The 15800-nt window shown below is 43.0% G+C and overlaps 3 protein-coding genes across 5 annotated transcripts; 2 read left to right on the top strand and 1 right to left on the bottom strand.

The window, feature by feature from the left end:
* The first annotated feature begins 302 nt into the window (after positions 1–302).
* LOC138199998 (cannabinoid receptor type 1B-like) lies at positions 303–3646 on the top strand. Its single transcript, XM_069152355.1, has 2 exons — positions 303–567; positions 1242–3646. Exon 2 carries the CDS (start codon positions 1309–1311, stop codon positions 2737–2739), a length of 1431 nt encoding a protein of 476 aa, XP_069008456.1. The 5' UTR covers positions 303–567; positions 1242–1308; the 3' UTR covers positions 2740–3646.
* Positions 3647–4326: 680 nt separating this feature from the next.
* Positions 4327–8125, top strand: LOC138199996 (akirin-2-like). Of its 2 annotated transcripts, XM_069152353.1 has the most exons (5): positions 4332–5090; positions 5276–5419; positions 5532–5681; positions 7199–7270; positions 7445–8125. In XM_069152353.1, the coding sequence occupies exons 1-5, from the start codon at positions 4919–4921 to the stop codon at positions 7453–7455; spliced, it is 549 nt and encodes a 182-aa protein (XP_069008454.1). In that variant the 5' UTR covers positions 4332–4918; the 3' UTR covers positions 7456–8125. The 2 variants fall into 2 exon arrangements, with proteins under 2 accessions (XP_069008455.1, XP_069008454.1); XM_069152354.1 differs by lacking the exon at positions 7199–7270 and having other exon boundaries at positions 4327–5090.
* orc3 (origin recognition complex, subunit 3) lies at positions 8096–14947 on the bottom strand. Of its 2 annotated transcripts, none has more exons than XM_069152351.1 (20): positions 14855–14947; positions 14653–14728; positions 14428–14525; positions 13980–14118; positions 13704–13808; positions 13411–13574; positions 13186–13325; positions 12857–13016; positions 12042–12155; positions 11821–11954; positions 11539–11602; positions 11306–11422; positions 11136–11215; positions 10646–10779; positions 10390–10484; positions 10200–10297; positions 9961–10102; positions 9645–9761; positions 9258–9337; positions 8096–8702 (listed from the first exon to the last, which is right to left on the bottom strand). In XM_069152351.1, the coding sequence occupies exons 1-20, from the start codon at positions 14876–14878 to the stop codon at positions 8597–8599; spliced, it is 2187 nt and encodes a 728-aa protein (XP_069008452.1). In that variant the 5' UTR covers positions 14879–14947; the 3' UTR covers positions 8096–8596. The 2 variants fall into 2 exon arrangements, with proteins under 2 accessions (XP_069008452.1, XP_069008453.1); XM_069152352.1 differs by having other exon boundaries at positions 10390–10481.
* Positions 14948–15800: the final 853 nt, after the last annotated feature.

Genomic DNA, 15800 nt, shown 5'->3' with positions numbered 1-15800 from the left:
AAAATGCTGTTGAAAATTAAACACTTTTTAATGTATTTTCTTACACTCGTGCATTCGTGGGCTTGATGAACAAAGTGGAGGTAAAACTCAACGACAACAACAACAACAACAACAACAACAACAAAAATCACAGCGGGCTTGCATGTGTCGCCTGCAGCTGCTTTGTTCCTGTGTGAATAGGTGTGGATGATGCTCACGGATGCGCTCCTTCCACTCGCTCTGCGCTCAAACACCTCAGACCACGTGACCAGCCTGGCGCACAAAAGCGGAGCCTTAAAACCGCCCGCTCCGGCAAACGCGCACACACCCCACCGGCTGGCTGCCTGGCGTTACTGTGTCACACTGACGGTATCTGGGTAGTCAGCGCTGTATTATTTCCTTTTAAAACTACAACAAAACAAGAATTTCACACTCGCTTCTAGTGGTTGTTGTTGTTTTTTTTTTTGTTTTTTTTTTGGGGGGGGGGAGTTACTGTAACTGCTGTTGGGAGACAACAAGAACACTTTTACTCCCAGTTTAGGTTTCCGTCATGGATCGGTGCAAGATATTTGTAGCCAGAAAATGAAGGTATGTATTTTTCCCTTTTGTTTTTATTAAAAAGAAATCTATTTTATATATATATGTATATATATATATATATATATATATATATATATTTTAATCAATTTATTCGTATCTGATTTGTCCGTACCAGGAGGCTACAATTACTGCTATTGTTATTGTTTCTGCTCATCAAAAACGTCTTATTTCAAAAAGCTTTATGTAAACTTGCCTGTTAATAATTAAAACCATTATCACTGACATCAAAATGTAAATGCTTCATTGGGCAGATATGTTCCCTCTTTATCTCGTCTCTCCCTTGATGCCTAATTAATCCAGTGATGACTGGGGGGGAAAAAAAGCTTAATGCTTAATGACCCCTTTTAATTAATAAGGAGCCCTGGCTGTCCTACATACTTAATGCAGTGATTTCCCACGAGGCTGCATAGGTTTGTCATCAACTGTTCAGTTTCCCACTATTGTCTGGGATGCATCTGTTCTGGAGTCAGCTGGCTGATACACAGATTACCCCAATATCTCCCAGCAACAAATTCCTTTTCCACTATATCAATCATTAATGAACATTAATATTATTTCCCATCTTTGAGTATTTTCAAATTTAACAAGATGTACTTTTTGAAGAATTTACTGCATTCTTCATGGAAAACAATGCCCTTTTTTTTTTTTCTTCTTCTTGATAGATGTCCCTCTGTATGTGCGTAATGCTATCACGCCACACACCTCTCCACTGAGCACCTCAAACCAGCCATGAAGTTGGCTTTGCACAGGATAGCAGGCACCACGATGAGCACTTTAACAACAGGTGTTCAGTACCTGGGCTCCAACGATGCCAGCTACTACGACCCCCCCGCTGACTCGAGCCTGATCAAGAATGGCTTCCACTCAGAGAAATCTCACTCTGCCTCGGTCAGTGGCTCCCTCCCCAGGCTCATCCCTGGAAACAAGGAGATCATTTACAGCGCTCTGGCTCCCGTTTTCCCCACCAACATGTCAGACTTGGTGCTGGGTAACGGCACCTCGGTGGAGAGCGGCGGAGCGGCACAGTGCGGGGAGAACTTTGTGGACAACATGGAGTGCTTTATGATCCTCACTCCTGGCCAGCAGCTCGCAGTCGCCATCTTGGCTCTCACCCTGGGTACATTTACAGTGCTGGAGAACCTCATGGTGCTGTGTGTGATCCTGCACTCCCAGACACTTCGCTCTCGGCCTTCCTACCACTTCATAGGCAGCCTGGCTGTGGCTGATCTGATAGGAAGCATCATTTTTGTGTACAGCTTCCTGGACTTTCATGTCCTCCACAGGAAGGACAGCCCGAACATTTTCCTCTTCAAGCTGGCCGGGGTTATCGCCTCCTTCACAGCCTCTGTGGGCAGTTTGTTCCTCACTGCAATCGACCGCTACATTTCCATCTACAGGCCCATGGCATACAAGCGTATCGTCACAAAGACGAAAGCGGTCATTGCCTTCAGTATGATGTGGACCATCTCCATCGTCTTCTCGCTGCTGCCGCTGCTGGGCTGGAACTGCAAGCGTCTTGGCACTGTGTGCTCAGATATTTTCCCTCTAATTGACCAGAAGTACCTGATGTTCTGGATTGGGATGACGAGCATCTCGGTCCTGTTCATCATCTACGCTTACATGTTTATCCTCTGGAAGTCCCACCACCACGCTGTCCGCATGCTGAGCCGCAGCTCCCAGAGGAGTGTGATCGTCTACACCGCAGAGGGAACTAAAGTGCAGACAGTGAGGCCGGAGCAGGCCCGCATGGACCTCCGTCTGGCTAAGACCCTGGTCCTGATCCTGGTGGCCCTCATCATCTGCTGGGGCCCGCTCCTCGCCATCATGGTGTACGACCTCTTCGGTAAGGTGAACGACTTCATCAAGACCGTGTTTGCCTTTTGCAGCATGCTGTGCCTGCTCAACTCCACCGTGAACCCTGTGATCTACGCCATGCGGAGCAAGGACCTGCGCAGGGCCTTCCTCAACATCTGCCACGTGTGCCGGGGGGCGACGCAGTCTCTGGACAACAGCGCCGAGAGTGACTGGAACAGCAGGAGTGTGAGAGCCGCAGCAGGCAGGGCGGGGAAGGATGGGGGCAGCTCTGGAAAGACTCAAGTAAAAGTAGCCCAGGTTACCGTTTCTGGACTGACTGAGTCATCTACTGCGGAGCCGGTCTAAAAGACAGGCTGCGCTGCTCTGGTGCAACTGTGAAGTAAAGGTAGTGTAGAATAGTCCCCATCTTCTTAGTGCACTGCTCTGTAACTGTGAAATGTGCCAAAAAAAAATTACTAAGACACAGGTTTTTTTGTTTTCAAACCGAAATCTTTAGTATTAATAAACCATCGTACTCTCTGTATAGTGGAGTTGGATGACTGTTCTTATTCTGTTATTGACAAAAGGGTTGTTTTATCTAAATTAACTCAGCAGAGTTCCCAAGAACTAGTTTGCTCAAGGGCATTTTTTTCCCCCACAACCATTAATTACACAGACAACATTATGCTTCTTTGCTGTAGTTTGAATGTGCAGAGACTTTAACAGGTTTCAGCTTTAAAGACGAAAAAATAGGGCATTTCCTTTTTGTCCTTTCGCATTATACCATAGAGCAATATTGTGGCAGTGATGCAAGGTGAAACTATGTCTAAACTCAATGCAAATATCACTTGATATCACATAAATCAGCATCTCATTAGTGATTTGGATATAACGATGGATGATTTTGTAAAGACCGTGATATTGTGATGTTTGGCAGCAGTTCAGTTTTATAAATTAAGTTTTATTTATTTATTTTGCAAAGCAAAATGGTGAGTCATATGTTGAAATACGAATGGCTTTTCGATCAAAATAAAACTTTGCTCTGTCGTGATTTGGGAACTGCTTTTTGCATACGCGCTTATAAAACAGTTGCAGCATTTTGTGCGAAGCTATCCTGCCATATTCCTGTGAAGTGTCCATTGTGCCATTGTGTCCCCAAAAGAACTGTGTATAAGCAAGGACATGTATTGAATAAAGCTGTGAAATTGGTCTATTTTTTATCATGATTTTGTCGACATACCTGGTATCTTCTTTCAATAAAATGATGAAACCATCTTGTCTGCACCTGTGGCTAATTTACGATGTGTATTTTTTCTTTTCAAGGTGAAAAATTGTACGTCGGTGTGTGTGACTGTGTTTATATTAAGGCTGCGGTTCAAAACCTTTTAGGCTTGTGGGCCCTAAAATAATGCCTACTTGCGACTACAGTACATAAGTTGTTCATTTTTAGTTCTTAAGAGATGAAAATATGTATTTTTTTATTATAAAAAAAAATCATGAAATATTGATATTATTGAATCACGAAATTGTATATTTTTCCATTCGTATCCCTTCAGTCATGTTTTTTTTTTATATAGTGATTCAAAGAGGACATTTTACTGCTGTTACCTGTAATTTTCGGTGTGCAACACCGCACCCGTGTGGAGACAAGAAAAAAAATGTCTCATTTTTAATTTTTTTTTTTAATTTGGCATGACCTGGGTCTTACCGACAATGAATGGAGTTGTAGTTTTATCAAGGTTACGGTGTAACCGAAATTAAATAACAAAAAAAAAAAAAAAAAAAAAAAGTTAAATAATTTCGGATGATGTAACATTATCAGTCTTTTTTGTTTGTTTTCCTTTTCATCATCCGTCAACGGTGTTGTTGTTGTTTTCTTTCGTCTTACTACATTACCCAGAATGCGCTGCGCCTGGGTGTCTCGCGCGTGACGTCACGAGCCGGAGAAGCCTCATATAGCCTCGCATCAAAACCAGGCGGCTACATCGCGTTAGCTCCCCCCTCCCTCCCTCTCATCGGAACAGTCGGCCCCGCAGCCGGCCGGTCGTCACTTCAACTTTTTGGGAAGCAACTTTTTTTAATTTTAATTTTTTTTTTTTTTTTACAACAACACGAGTCGGTGAACGAACGGGGACCAGCTTTTCTCTCCCTCACACCCCCCCCCCCCCCCAAAAAAAAAAAAACAAAAAAAAGGTAAAAAAAAAAAACAAAAAAAAAACAGCTTTATCCAAACTGTACACAAGAAACGCGACTCGCGTGCCGATGGTCGCCAAAGCTACCGTTAGCTTTGTTTTCTTTTTGATAATTGGCTAGCCTGCTAACGTTAGCCTGCTGGCGGATATTTGAAGACTTCAGCTGCGCAGTTGTGTTTCTGACATGTCGTCCTCGGCGAAGGAAATGTGGTTGTTTTTAGCAGAATAATCCCGCACGGTGTTATAAAGAAATGATCGGAAGTAATTCATGCCTTATTATTGTCCTGTCTCGGTATTTTTGACCCCCCACCTCCTCCTCCTCCTCCTCCTCCTCCCTTTAACAAACTGAAGTCATGGCGTGTGGAGCCACCCTGAAGAGGACCATGGATTTTGATCCGTTGATGAATCCGACGTCCCCCAAAAGACGGAGGTGCGTCCCCGTGTCCACGTCGTCCTCGTCCCCTCGGAAGTACCTCAGCATGGAGCCCTCGCCATTTGGGGAATCGTCGTCCAGACTTAGCGCAGGTAAGGTAAACTGATTTGTGGGCTAAGTTGGCCCTCCCTAGTTGATCAGCCCGAGATAAAAAACATATTGAGCCACACTAGGAAAAAAATTTAAAAAAATATATATATATAAGTAGACGGACTCTACGTGTTCAGACTTTACTCATGCACCTCTTTTGTCTTTTACTTTCTTTTGACCCGACTAGAACAAATCCTGAACAGCATCAAACAGGAGTACAAACGCATTCAGAAGAGGAAGCATCTAGACGGAGGCTACCAACAGCCAGAGTGCTGCTATTCTCCAGAATCCCCATCCCAGTCGTCGACTATGAATGTTCCCAGCATGCCAGGTCAGTGAAGGAGCCCGGGTTACAGGGCGGAGAGGGAGCCCCCTTTTTAAGAATAACTTTTGAGATGTTCTTGAGCTTTTTTTTTTTTTTTTTGCGTTGGATTTTTACACAGGGACGTCCTCCGGAGGTGTCTCCCCGACGAGGAAAGAACAGCCGTTATTCACACTCAGACAAGTTGGAATGATCTGTGAACGCCTGCTGAAAGAAAGGGAGGAGAAGGTGCGGGAGGAGTACGAGGAGACCATGACTTCAAAACTGGCTGGTTGGTACAACGACTCTTTGAGCAGTGAACACACACACACAAAAAGAACAGAAACCCAAGCTACACACACCAGATATCCAAATTCATCAGTGGAAGACGGACGTGTGGTGGAAGTTCTTCCCCGGGACCGAAGTGGCCCGGTCCCTTCACACAAATCGTCATCATCCAACGGTCCGATGCAGCGTAGGTTTATTGAAAATCAAAAGAGTCTCAACCCACCGACTGGTCTCAATGAGAACAACTGAAGAGAAATGGTCGAGCACTGCCTTTAAACCCCGAACTCCTTCCCCAAGAAGGCGCACGCCGTCACGTCCTAGTTACGTTTTTTTTAAAATTATTTTTAATAAATCCTATGCATTAACAACACGTCCTTCATTAATCACTTATCGAAAACGCTTCTGCTCTTCAGCTGCCGTTTCCTCGTGAGTTTGAGCGATCCGCTGACGTCGCTCTGCTGACTGACATAAACCAGCACTTTACACCGCGAATTACGCAAAATTTGTAGTCCTACTGATTAAGCAATTAATATTCAATTAAAATCTTTATTATGAAGATATCCGTGAGTATATACGAAACGTATACCGCACACGGTGAAAGCCGGCGAATGTTTATTTGATCCTCAAAACCGTTATCGATCGACTAATTGACCAACCGACGTTTCTTTTTCTGTATTACAGGTCACATTTTTATTTCGCTTGTTGAGAATATATTAGAGACAGTTTGGGTTGGTTGAGGTTCTTATCTGCATGTACCGCCCTGGAAGCAAAGCGACGTGAACCCGACTTGCAATAACTTATTTTGACCACCTTAAAATTTAGGCTGCGTTTAGAATCGTTTTACTGCTTTACTTTGCCATCAGAAAGCCTTTTTCCCCGACAGAAAGTGAAGCCATTTTATGGCTCTCTTTGGACTCGCTTTGCAAAAACAAGAAATTTGTACCCGACAGAACGCAGAAGCTGTTGATCTCCTGCTGCCTCGATGCGAGACTTCGTTTTTAGCTCGGATCTGAACTGACATCCTAAAAACACGATCAAAGTCCCACAATATCACAAACGAACCATTTGAGGAACTGGGACGTGCGAACCCCGCCGCTAATACACTCACTACTGCCAGGTACCCACTTCAAACGGTCCCTTTTATGAACTGATCCTTTAGTTTGTAAACGAATGACAATAGACTTAAATTGCTTAATTACTGTGAGTGTGAATAAATGGAGTTCAGCAAATGGAGTTCAGCAGCTGTCACTAACAGGCAGCGTAATGAATTCAATAATGATCAGAGTTGTCATAAATTTGCTGTCAATCAACCAAATGATTTAACAGTTGTTGTTTTTTTTTCTGTGACAAGTAGCGAGCTGTGCTGTAGAGATTACGGGAATAAGACTCCTGACTCCAGGAAATATAATTATTAGCTCCGGGGAAATGACGGTATAAAAGACAAATTCTGATAATGCACAGTGTCCTCTGAGCGTAACAAGTAAGTGCACTAAGCGTGATTTCCTGTCCTGTGAATTTCAGAACAATATGACACCTTCGTGAAATTCACACATGATCAGTTAATGCGACGATTCGGGGAGCAGCCTGCAAGCTGTGAGTGGTTTTTTTTTTGGTTTTTTTTTCTCCTTTGTGTCTTGAATCATTTCTACATTCCTGTTTCAGTACTGTAAAGCGAGAAAGTCTTGGATCTCAGTTTGAGCGCTGCCTTCTGAAGTTTCAACTAACAAGTCTGGTTTCTGTGTTTTATTTAATCTCCCTTCTCTCCAGATGTTTCCTGAGTGTGGCACAGAATCGTTGCAGGACGGCCTTCTCTCGCTGCAAGCTATCACACGATATCTCAAGAAAGGAAAGGAAGAAGAAAAAAAAAAAGAAAAAAAAAAAAAAGTTCATCATTGTAAGAGATTCAAGTTTAGCTAGTTCAAACAAAACTTTTCTTACTGTGCCATATATCTGTCTTTGGGCAAAGGTTTATATGAAGCTGTTGTCAGTTATCACTCTGTTGTCAGCAACTAGGTGCTTCCTAATGTAAATGAATGGACCCTATCTCTACCAGTGGCCTATGTTCCTCCAGCTGTATGTGTATCTACAGTTATCTCACTTTTGTAATGATTCCCAGCATTCCAGGCTTTGTCACTTGTTTCTGTTTGTTACATGTAAATATGATAAAGCGGCGGAGAGTTTTACACAAGGTTTGCTGGTCAATCTGAAGGGAAGTGGAAGAAAACAAGTTGGACAGAGAATATGTTTAGAGTTCTGTTCATTGCTTTTTTTTTTTTTTTTTTTTTTTTTTTTTTTAAATTGAGCATAAAAGTGGGATAATTTGCTTTTTCCTTTTCTTTTTTTCCTACCAGTGTTTTATTTATTTTGAGTTTTGTTCCGCTGGTATCACGTTGGACCCAATGTACCGATTGGAAAAGAAAAAAACAACAATAAAAATATCTTTTAAGAGTTGAGAATTGGTTTGATGTAGTTCTGGTATGAAGACGATCCTGACCTTTTTGAAACGATGGTCAGAAGCAGCAGTCGGGCTTTTTTTTTCTCTAAAGACGGGACTTTGAGTGACAGTCCACAACCTAAACAATCCCTCGCCTGTACTCTATATTTTAGCTGTACTATAACTGCAATATATTAGTATATCAATACAATGGCTGAGCTGTAACGTTACTGGGTTTTAAGTGAGTCCTGTCCCTGCAGATAGCGCCATGTATTATTATTATTATTATTATTTTTTTTTTTTTAATCTTAAGCACCTGACATGATTGTCCTCTATTAGGAAAGAGGTACAGTGTCTGCTTAACACAAGTAACTAAAAATAAGTATGGCACTTATCACATATCATTTAATAAGGGAAAAATACAAGTGGAAGTTGATGGGGACTGAATTGAGACAATACCCACAGCTTTTCTTCGATGGTTGCGGTCAGCAACCTCCCCATGTGAGTCGAGCCACGTGGTCGGTCTTCTGCTTGGTGGACTTGATGAAGCCCAAGAATTCAAGTTCTGACACGGCGCGGATAAAACGAGCGCTGAAGGACAAGCTGAGGAACAACATGTTTGAACTGTGGAGTCATCTTTGTTTTTTGACACTTATTTTAACAGTTTAAAAAAAAAAAAAAAAATTGTATTGTGCTTCCAATCTAAATAACCTTCAGCGATAAACTTGAAGTATTTAATAAAAACGGGAAGGAAGACCTCTAAAGGTGTCCCGTGTTGTCAGGCGCCAAGATGTTGGCAGCAGATCCTGCAAGTCCTGGAAGTTGCGCGGTGGAGCCTTGATTGGATCAGACTTGCCTTTATAGCTCATCCCAAAGACGCTCGATTGGATTTACATCTGGGGAATTTGGAAGCCAAGAAAACACTCTTTGTTCCTCCAACCATTCATGAACAATTTCGGCAGTGTGGCAGGGCGCAATATCCTGCCGAAAGAGGCCACAGCCATGAAGGGCTGCATGTGGTCTGCAAAAACGTTTAGGTAGGTGATACGTGTTAAAGTCTTAAGATGTGCCACTAAACAAAGGTCACCTGCCAGTGGTTTTAACATTGTGGCCGTTCGGTGGACATAAAAAGTTATGGAAGGATACTGTTTGACCTCATCCACTTTCCCGAAATTGTCAGAAGCTGGGTGGTTGCCCTCGGCTGCAGAAACCACAGTGGAGTAGGCCTGAAAACAAATCCACGGTTTCAATTCACGTCAGTGAGCAGTTCATCCAGAGCCAATATTTGATCCTCAGATCAATATTTGTGACACACGAATCCTTAGGATCGATAAAGCGGCTGCTTCAAAAAGAAAAACCTCCAGTTGAGAAACTTTGCGGGGTAAAGTTAAGAAGTGCTGTTCTTGTTGAGATAAAATGGAGGCTGTATAAACGTTACTTTTGTTTTTGTTTTTTTTTGAGATTTTTTTTTTTAACCTCATTAAATTCTACGTGATGAGCTAAAGCAAGAAATGATTTAGAATATGAACTCACTTCGAGCCAGTCGTAGAGGTTGATCAGCCTGCCGCACTCCAGGTGGAGCTTGTAGGCGATACAGATATCAGGAGCAGCGTTGGAGACCGTCCCATCCTCCGTCTTCAGGCTGTCATTCTTTAAAAAAAAAAAAAAAAAAAAAAAGGAAAACTAATCAGACTGCTTGGTGGGAGAGAAAGGTTATTACACATTTAAATTCTCAGCAGACACTTTTCCAATCATTTCTGAAGATAACAACGTGGTTAAAACATTACTATTCATTGCCAGTTGCAGGACAGAATGAGGACTTATTTAAGGCAGTCACTCTTCCACATACCTGAAGGTAGTAGTAGGGAGTGCTCAGCGCCGTCTGGATGGAGGTACGAGGTGCTGCGTTGAGGTGGCGTCTCACGGCGGCAGACGAAGTGTAGTAGCAGACTTCATGCAGCGTCTGAGACTCCGGCGGAGACAGATGACTCCTGGATGGGATCGCATGAGATGAATGAGTGTCTCTACGAGTGTTTGTGTTGTATCAAATCGTTACTTTCGTTGGAGCCAGGGCGTCGGTTGTCTCACTTCACTAAAGTGTCGATAAAATCAAGGGCTTCGTTCCTCAGAATCTCAAACGGACTCAGTTTCTTGGCTCTCCGAGACTCGTTCATCTCCAGCAGCGTCTGCAACCGGGACGACAGGGAGAGTTTGTTTGACAGAGGTGGAGAGTTTCTTCTCTGCAACACAGCGAAGGTGACGCCAGTACTCGATCTACCTTCTGCAACTGAAACAGATCGGTTTTCTTTTGAAGCTTTTTCGCTGGAGAAGTGATACTCTCCTCCCCACCGGGGGCCACTGCAGTGGCAGCTGCTGTTAAGGACAAGGCCAGAAGACAAGACGCGATTGGTATACATTTCGTTTAAGTAGCTTATTCCACTTTTAGCAGTGATGATCCGACAGAGGAGACTGTCCCACGGAAGGGAACCTGAGAATCTCGCTCTGAGCATGTTGTGAAAGTCTGCACAGCTTACTGTCCAGCTGCTTGAATCTGGCCAGATGCTCCTCCAGCTGGACGAGAGCATTTTTCAGCTTCTTTGACTTGACAGGCTGCAGAATGTCCGCACACTTCTGGAGCGAAGCATTCAGCTCATCCTTTGCCAGCATCCTGAAAGGGAAAGCGCAGCAGGCAAACAATTAAGGCTCAACACTACATTGCTCTATTTTACTGGCTTTTTTTGTCCACCAGGAGTCACAATAATCCTCCAAATACCTGTGATATGTTGCCATCTGGAGGTGAGATGTGTAAATAGCATTTTCTCAAGTACATACGTGGAAGAATCTTTGGATACTAGTACAAATGCAGCATGTCTATGTCAAGAAGTATTTTCGAAACAGCAGGCGTGGGTCCAGATGTCTAAAATTTCCGTCATTTTTTTTTTCTTTTAACACGGTTTACATCATCCACCTTGATGAATCACAGGTTAACTATCCAGGCTCTACTAACGTTAGATTTTCACTTACTTAAGAAGCTTCATGGCTGACTGGTAATCCTCATTCTCCCATACGTTCTTCTCCAGACATATCAAATGAAGCTCCCTGATCTGTAACGCGCAATAAGCCACTGTTCAAATCAAGGCAGATATAAGCAAGGCAGGTCCCATCTAGTTCAAAAATATCCCATTGTTTCTTGCCTGCTTTCCGAGGGGATATCGAGGTAATGATGAGGTCAGAGTGTGGAGACACCTCAGGATGGGATAATAGTTCTTGTGGTACTTGCGAAGGTCCTTTATTAGCCTCCGACACACCTCCTGGGAACAGACGCAAAACAGAGGCCTTGTTTAAAAACCTCATGTGTTTAGAGTCTGACCAGATATGTACACTCATTATTGTTCACTGCCTAAGAAGTAAAGGTAAAATAATTTACCTTTAAATGAGCGTCATCTGTCATCAGACTGACCTGCGCCTGTGATTCCTGCTTCTCCACATACCTGCGGTCAACATACGGTCGGTCAGATTTAAAGGCTTGGTTTCACAAGGTATCGACAAGCCATTAAACAAGCTGCATTCCTTCATTAAAAAAACAAAACGTAAAGTTACCACTATAAGATAAACTGTGCAATTCCACTTTTTTTTTTTTTTTTTAAATGAAGTGTAAGTCACTTCACTAATGTAAAAAAAAATAAAATAAAATAAAGTCTGCGTGTACCTCTTGAACGACGGCAGCTGCCTGATCCTCTCCAAGTCGCTCTGACTGAGCTGCATCACGTTCGGCAGCGCCTCTTTCTTCTTGCAGCACAGCACGCTGAGAGGCTGAGAGTGGAAGTGCTCCAGCAGGGCCAGCTGCACAAAGACCGAGCAGAAATATCCGTCTGAACTACGTCTTCAGACGAGGAGACGGGACGAGGACAGACCGAGGAGACATTTCACCTGTAAGCCCTTGATGAAGTTTCTCACGGAGAAGTCATGGTAGAGGAAGATGCTGATCAACACCTGCATCACTTTACCGTTGATCTTGAAGGGGAAGTGAGGTGTCAGGATCAACTGGAAACAAGCAAGACAAGAAATATAACAAACTTCCTGGGATGTAATCACATTTGAACAAAAAACGTATTCGTGTTGAACTTCCTACCGCCTTGACAAACTTCAACCAAACTAAAACCAGTATTCATGTGTAGCAGGTAGCTGTATCGCTTACTTACAAGTCTAAAGAGCAGGATTAAAAAAAAACTCGTTGTTGTCATCTTAAACTAAAGTCCAAAGATTCTGGAATAAACTTAAAAAAATAAAAAAAACAGAACAGCAGCAAGTAAAACAGCTAAAACACCTGCATAAGTGGGGAGGAAGGTATACGTTTTTACTTCCTGTGTGATATGTTGTATTTTACGATGCCGCACCCGCATGAGACTCAAATGGAGCAGAGATTAACAAAGTGTGCAGCTCTATACAAAACTCGCAAAGATGTAAATAAACAAACAAACAACAAAAAAATTAAGATCAAAATGAATGTGACCTTGTAGTTGGAGGATGAAGGAGCTTGAAAAGAGATTCATAGATGTGAAAGCTAAATAAGATTAAAAAAAAAAAAAAGTGGGACAGAAACACTATTATTGTTTTCTTTAGCTTTGGTGCTGGATTATATATTTCCATTCTGGAGGTTTGTGATTCACAAGCTTCACAATGACACGGTGAGACTCCGGATGGACGTCCTCTGGAGTCTGTGCTGTGTGTCAGGGTGAACCTACCTTGTCTATGACGGTGGCCAGGTGCTGTGTGCAGGACAGGGACTGGAAGAGCTCGACGCACAGCAGGGAGGAGACAGAGTAGGGCAGCATGTGCTGGATGGTGCTCGGCGACGTGGCGATCCCAAAGATGAACATCAGCGGGAGACGTTCGATGTACCGACTGCAAAACCGAGGTAGTAGAGACACCGTTTCAATTTGCAACACGGTAATGTGTCTCGTAACAAGGTGATAGGTCAGCATCTATTCAGAGGAACATGTGGTATGAAACTTTGAAAATGTGCGAGTCATAAAATAACAATAAAACAGAAACGTTTACATTTCTCAGTTACCTGCAGATGAGAATGAAGTCCTGAAGAACTGTTGGGTTAAAAGCCTCCAAATCTTTGAAAATAATCACAACAGGAGGCTGCGACGGCTCATCTTTGACTGGAGAACTCCGCTTTCTTCCAGGAGTCCCACTGCTGGATTTCTGAAATACAAGAGAACATTTTGCTTCGAGTGCTTTACGAACAGTCTCACTTCACACACCGAATGTAAACGCTTTGTGCTCCCACCTTTGTTTTTGTAATGTACCAGTCACAGAGTGCACTGAGCGAGCAGTGCATGCTGCTGTGGAGCGGAGTACTGACATGCTCAGCCTCCTCCTCTTCCTCATCATCATCATCCACAACTGCACCCATAAACTTCTCCAGGACCCTCTTCATCAAATGCTTCAAGGCTGAAATGATAAACCAAGCAATACAGACTTGAAGGCACAAAAGTATATTGGGAATAGACCAATATCTTTACTGTAAAAAAATAAAAAATAAATAAATAAACAGGTGAACAAGCTGTCTGGAAGTCTCACCTCCACACTCTTTGGCCTGAACAGAGGCCACGTGAGGAGTGACAGACTGCTGGAGCAGGTCAGACAGACTCTGGAAGGTCATGTCGTGATCCGGCACGTTCACCCCTACAGCGGACGTCAAGGAAAGGTCAGATCGGACGTAGCAGCACAACATTTGTTTTGTAAATGTTTCGTTTCTATCATATTACATGTCGACGGTGGCTGTGACCGTCTGAAAAAAGGCCAAATAAAACCTCTCGGTGTCAGATATCCCTGCTTTAACACCAGCGTACCTACCGAGCACAAGAGCTGCTGTGGGAATTTCACTGGCCCTCATCTGTGATGCCCAGTCGCTGTGTTGACGAGTGGAGGAGCACTTCCTGGTAAAGTCCAGCAAGCTGTCCAAGATGTTCCTGTGAAGTTCATCCTGTAAAACCTTACAAGAAAAATATATATATATTTATGTTTTTTCAGCTGATTTACAGGGTGCTCAACAAGAGCGCCTGCTTAAGTTTGATCATATATCAGAATCACAAATCAATCAAGTTTGTTCGCAGGTTTCAATCTTACTAATAAGAGATCTATATACTTTCACTGTATATGTTTGGATACGTAACAATTTTGAAACTAAAATTTTCAGCGCTTAATGTATAAAAAAAAAATACATCAAATCGTGAATCAACTCAGAAAATGAGGAGTCGATTAAACTCCATTACTTTGATCATTTTTGAACGTCTGTTCTCACCTCTGTGTCTGTTTTGATCTTGCTCCACAGGTCCTGGCAGAGTTTAAACCGTGTTTCACTGCTCTCGGCACCCTCGCAGCCTCGGCTGAAATGACTCTCTGCGGACAAACGGCGTCAACGTGACGAAAGCACCGAGCAACACCTGGTTCACGTGACAGCTCGCGACTTGTACATTTAAGCTCGAGCGATAACGACTTTTTCCTGGTAAACAACAACATTTCTCACCCAGGCTGGGAGTCGTCGTGGTCGTGGTCGTCGTCTTCTTCTTCTTCTTGGCGCTGGGTTTAAAAACGAAGCAGCCCTGCAAATAGCAAACGACCAAGAAGAAAGAAACAACAGCAGTTAATTGTAATTTAGAAAAGCAGCAACACAACGACGCGGCCGCGTTGAGTCCCGACAAACGCGCAACGCCACGCAACGTCAGTACCTTGGACACAGACGAAGTGGACATCTCCGCGCTTGAAGTTCACGCTTCAAAAGGTAAAAGGTCAAGTGTCCTGCAGGAGTTGTTTTTTGTTTTTTTTTGCTCACGACAGCTTCTACGCGTATTTAAAATGACTGCTGCCTTTACACGCTGTCTTTTTCCCGCCAGTGTGACGCATGCGGAAGGAGTGGCGTCCAGGGCACGACCAGCTACGAAGGTGAGTGTTCACGGCAAGTTTACAAGTCTTCGTTCAAGACAACTACAGACTTTCAGAACATGATTAACAGCAGGGCATGACGTTTCCTCGTTAGTTTAGTTTAGTTACTAACTGTAGGTTCACTTTTCACAGTAGCGGATTTGATTTTTTTTGTTTTGTTTTGTTTTTTTTGTTTTAAACATTGCTGCTCTTGAACAAGCACTCAAAGCATCCACAATTTTCCTCCGTTTTTTTTTTTCCTAGGACAGCGAAGGCACGACCCGCCCTGCTCTGCCCGAGCGACTAACATGATGCCGGAGGCACGGCGGGGCGGGTCGTGCCTTCGCTGTCCTAGGGAAAAGATGGTTTCCTTTCTGTCCTGCAGGTCCATGTTGGTTTTGAATTGGAAGTGATGGAAATAGTCTCAACACAACGCTCTCCAACATCTTTAAATCAGTTTAATGAGTGCACATGTACTTATTTAATTCAATTTATTTCGGTTTTTTTTTACTATACAGTGTGCGTTATGTTTATTATACATATGGTTGGTTGTCATTTTTTTTGTGTTTTAAATTGAAATGAATATTTATAGACTCTGGAGATTAACTAGATGTAAAGCCACACCTCATATTTAAGATAGACTGCATTGGAAAGTTATTCTACAAATAATTATTATTTTTTTTAACTCAAGTCTTGTTTGTAAAGAAACTCAGCTTAACCCAAAAATTCCTTTAAGTAATCACTCTCTAATTC

The sequence above is a fragment of the Embiotoca jacksoni genome, unplaced genomic scaffold (genome assembly GCF_022577435.1).
Source record: "Embiotoca jacksoni isolate LCO1_2020_lvr unplaced genomic scaffold, fEmbJac1.0.p SCAF_18, whole genome shotgun sequence".
NCBI lineage: Eukaryota > Metazoa > Chordata > Actinopteri > Embiotocidae > Embiotoca > Embiotoca jacksoni.
The sequence above is the reverse complement of the archived record's forward strand: the minus strand, read 5'-3'. Positions and strand labels throughout refer to the sequence as shown.

Coding starts and splice junctions, on each gene's coding strand:
- LOC138199996 (XM_069152353.1), top strand. CDS start 4,919: ATGGCGTGTGGAGCCACCCTGAAGAGGACCATGGATTTTGATCCGTTG. Junction 5,420..5,531: donor GAATGTTCCCAGCATGCCAG/GTCAGTGAAGGA, acceptor ATTTTTACACAG/GGACGTCCTCCGGAGGTGTC. Junction 5,682..7,198: donor CATGACTTCAAAACTGGCTG/GTTGGTACAACG, acceptor TGTGAATTTCAG/AACAATATGACACCTTCGTG.
- orc3 (XM_069152351.1), bottom strand. CDS start 14,878: ATGTCCACTTCGTCTGTGTCCAAG. Junction 12,156..12,856: donor TGGCCACCGTCATAGACAAG/GTAGGTTCACCC, acceptor GCTTGTTTCCAG/TTGATCCTGACACCTCACTT. Junction 10,780..11,135: donor TCAGCCATGAAGCTTCTTAA/GTAAGTGAAAAT, acceptor TTTCCCTTTCAG/GATGCTGGCAAAGGATGAGC.
- LOC138199998 (XM_069152355.1), top strand. CDS start 1,309: ATGAAGTTGGCTTTGCACAGGATAGCAGGCACCACGATGAGCACTTTA.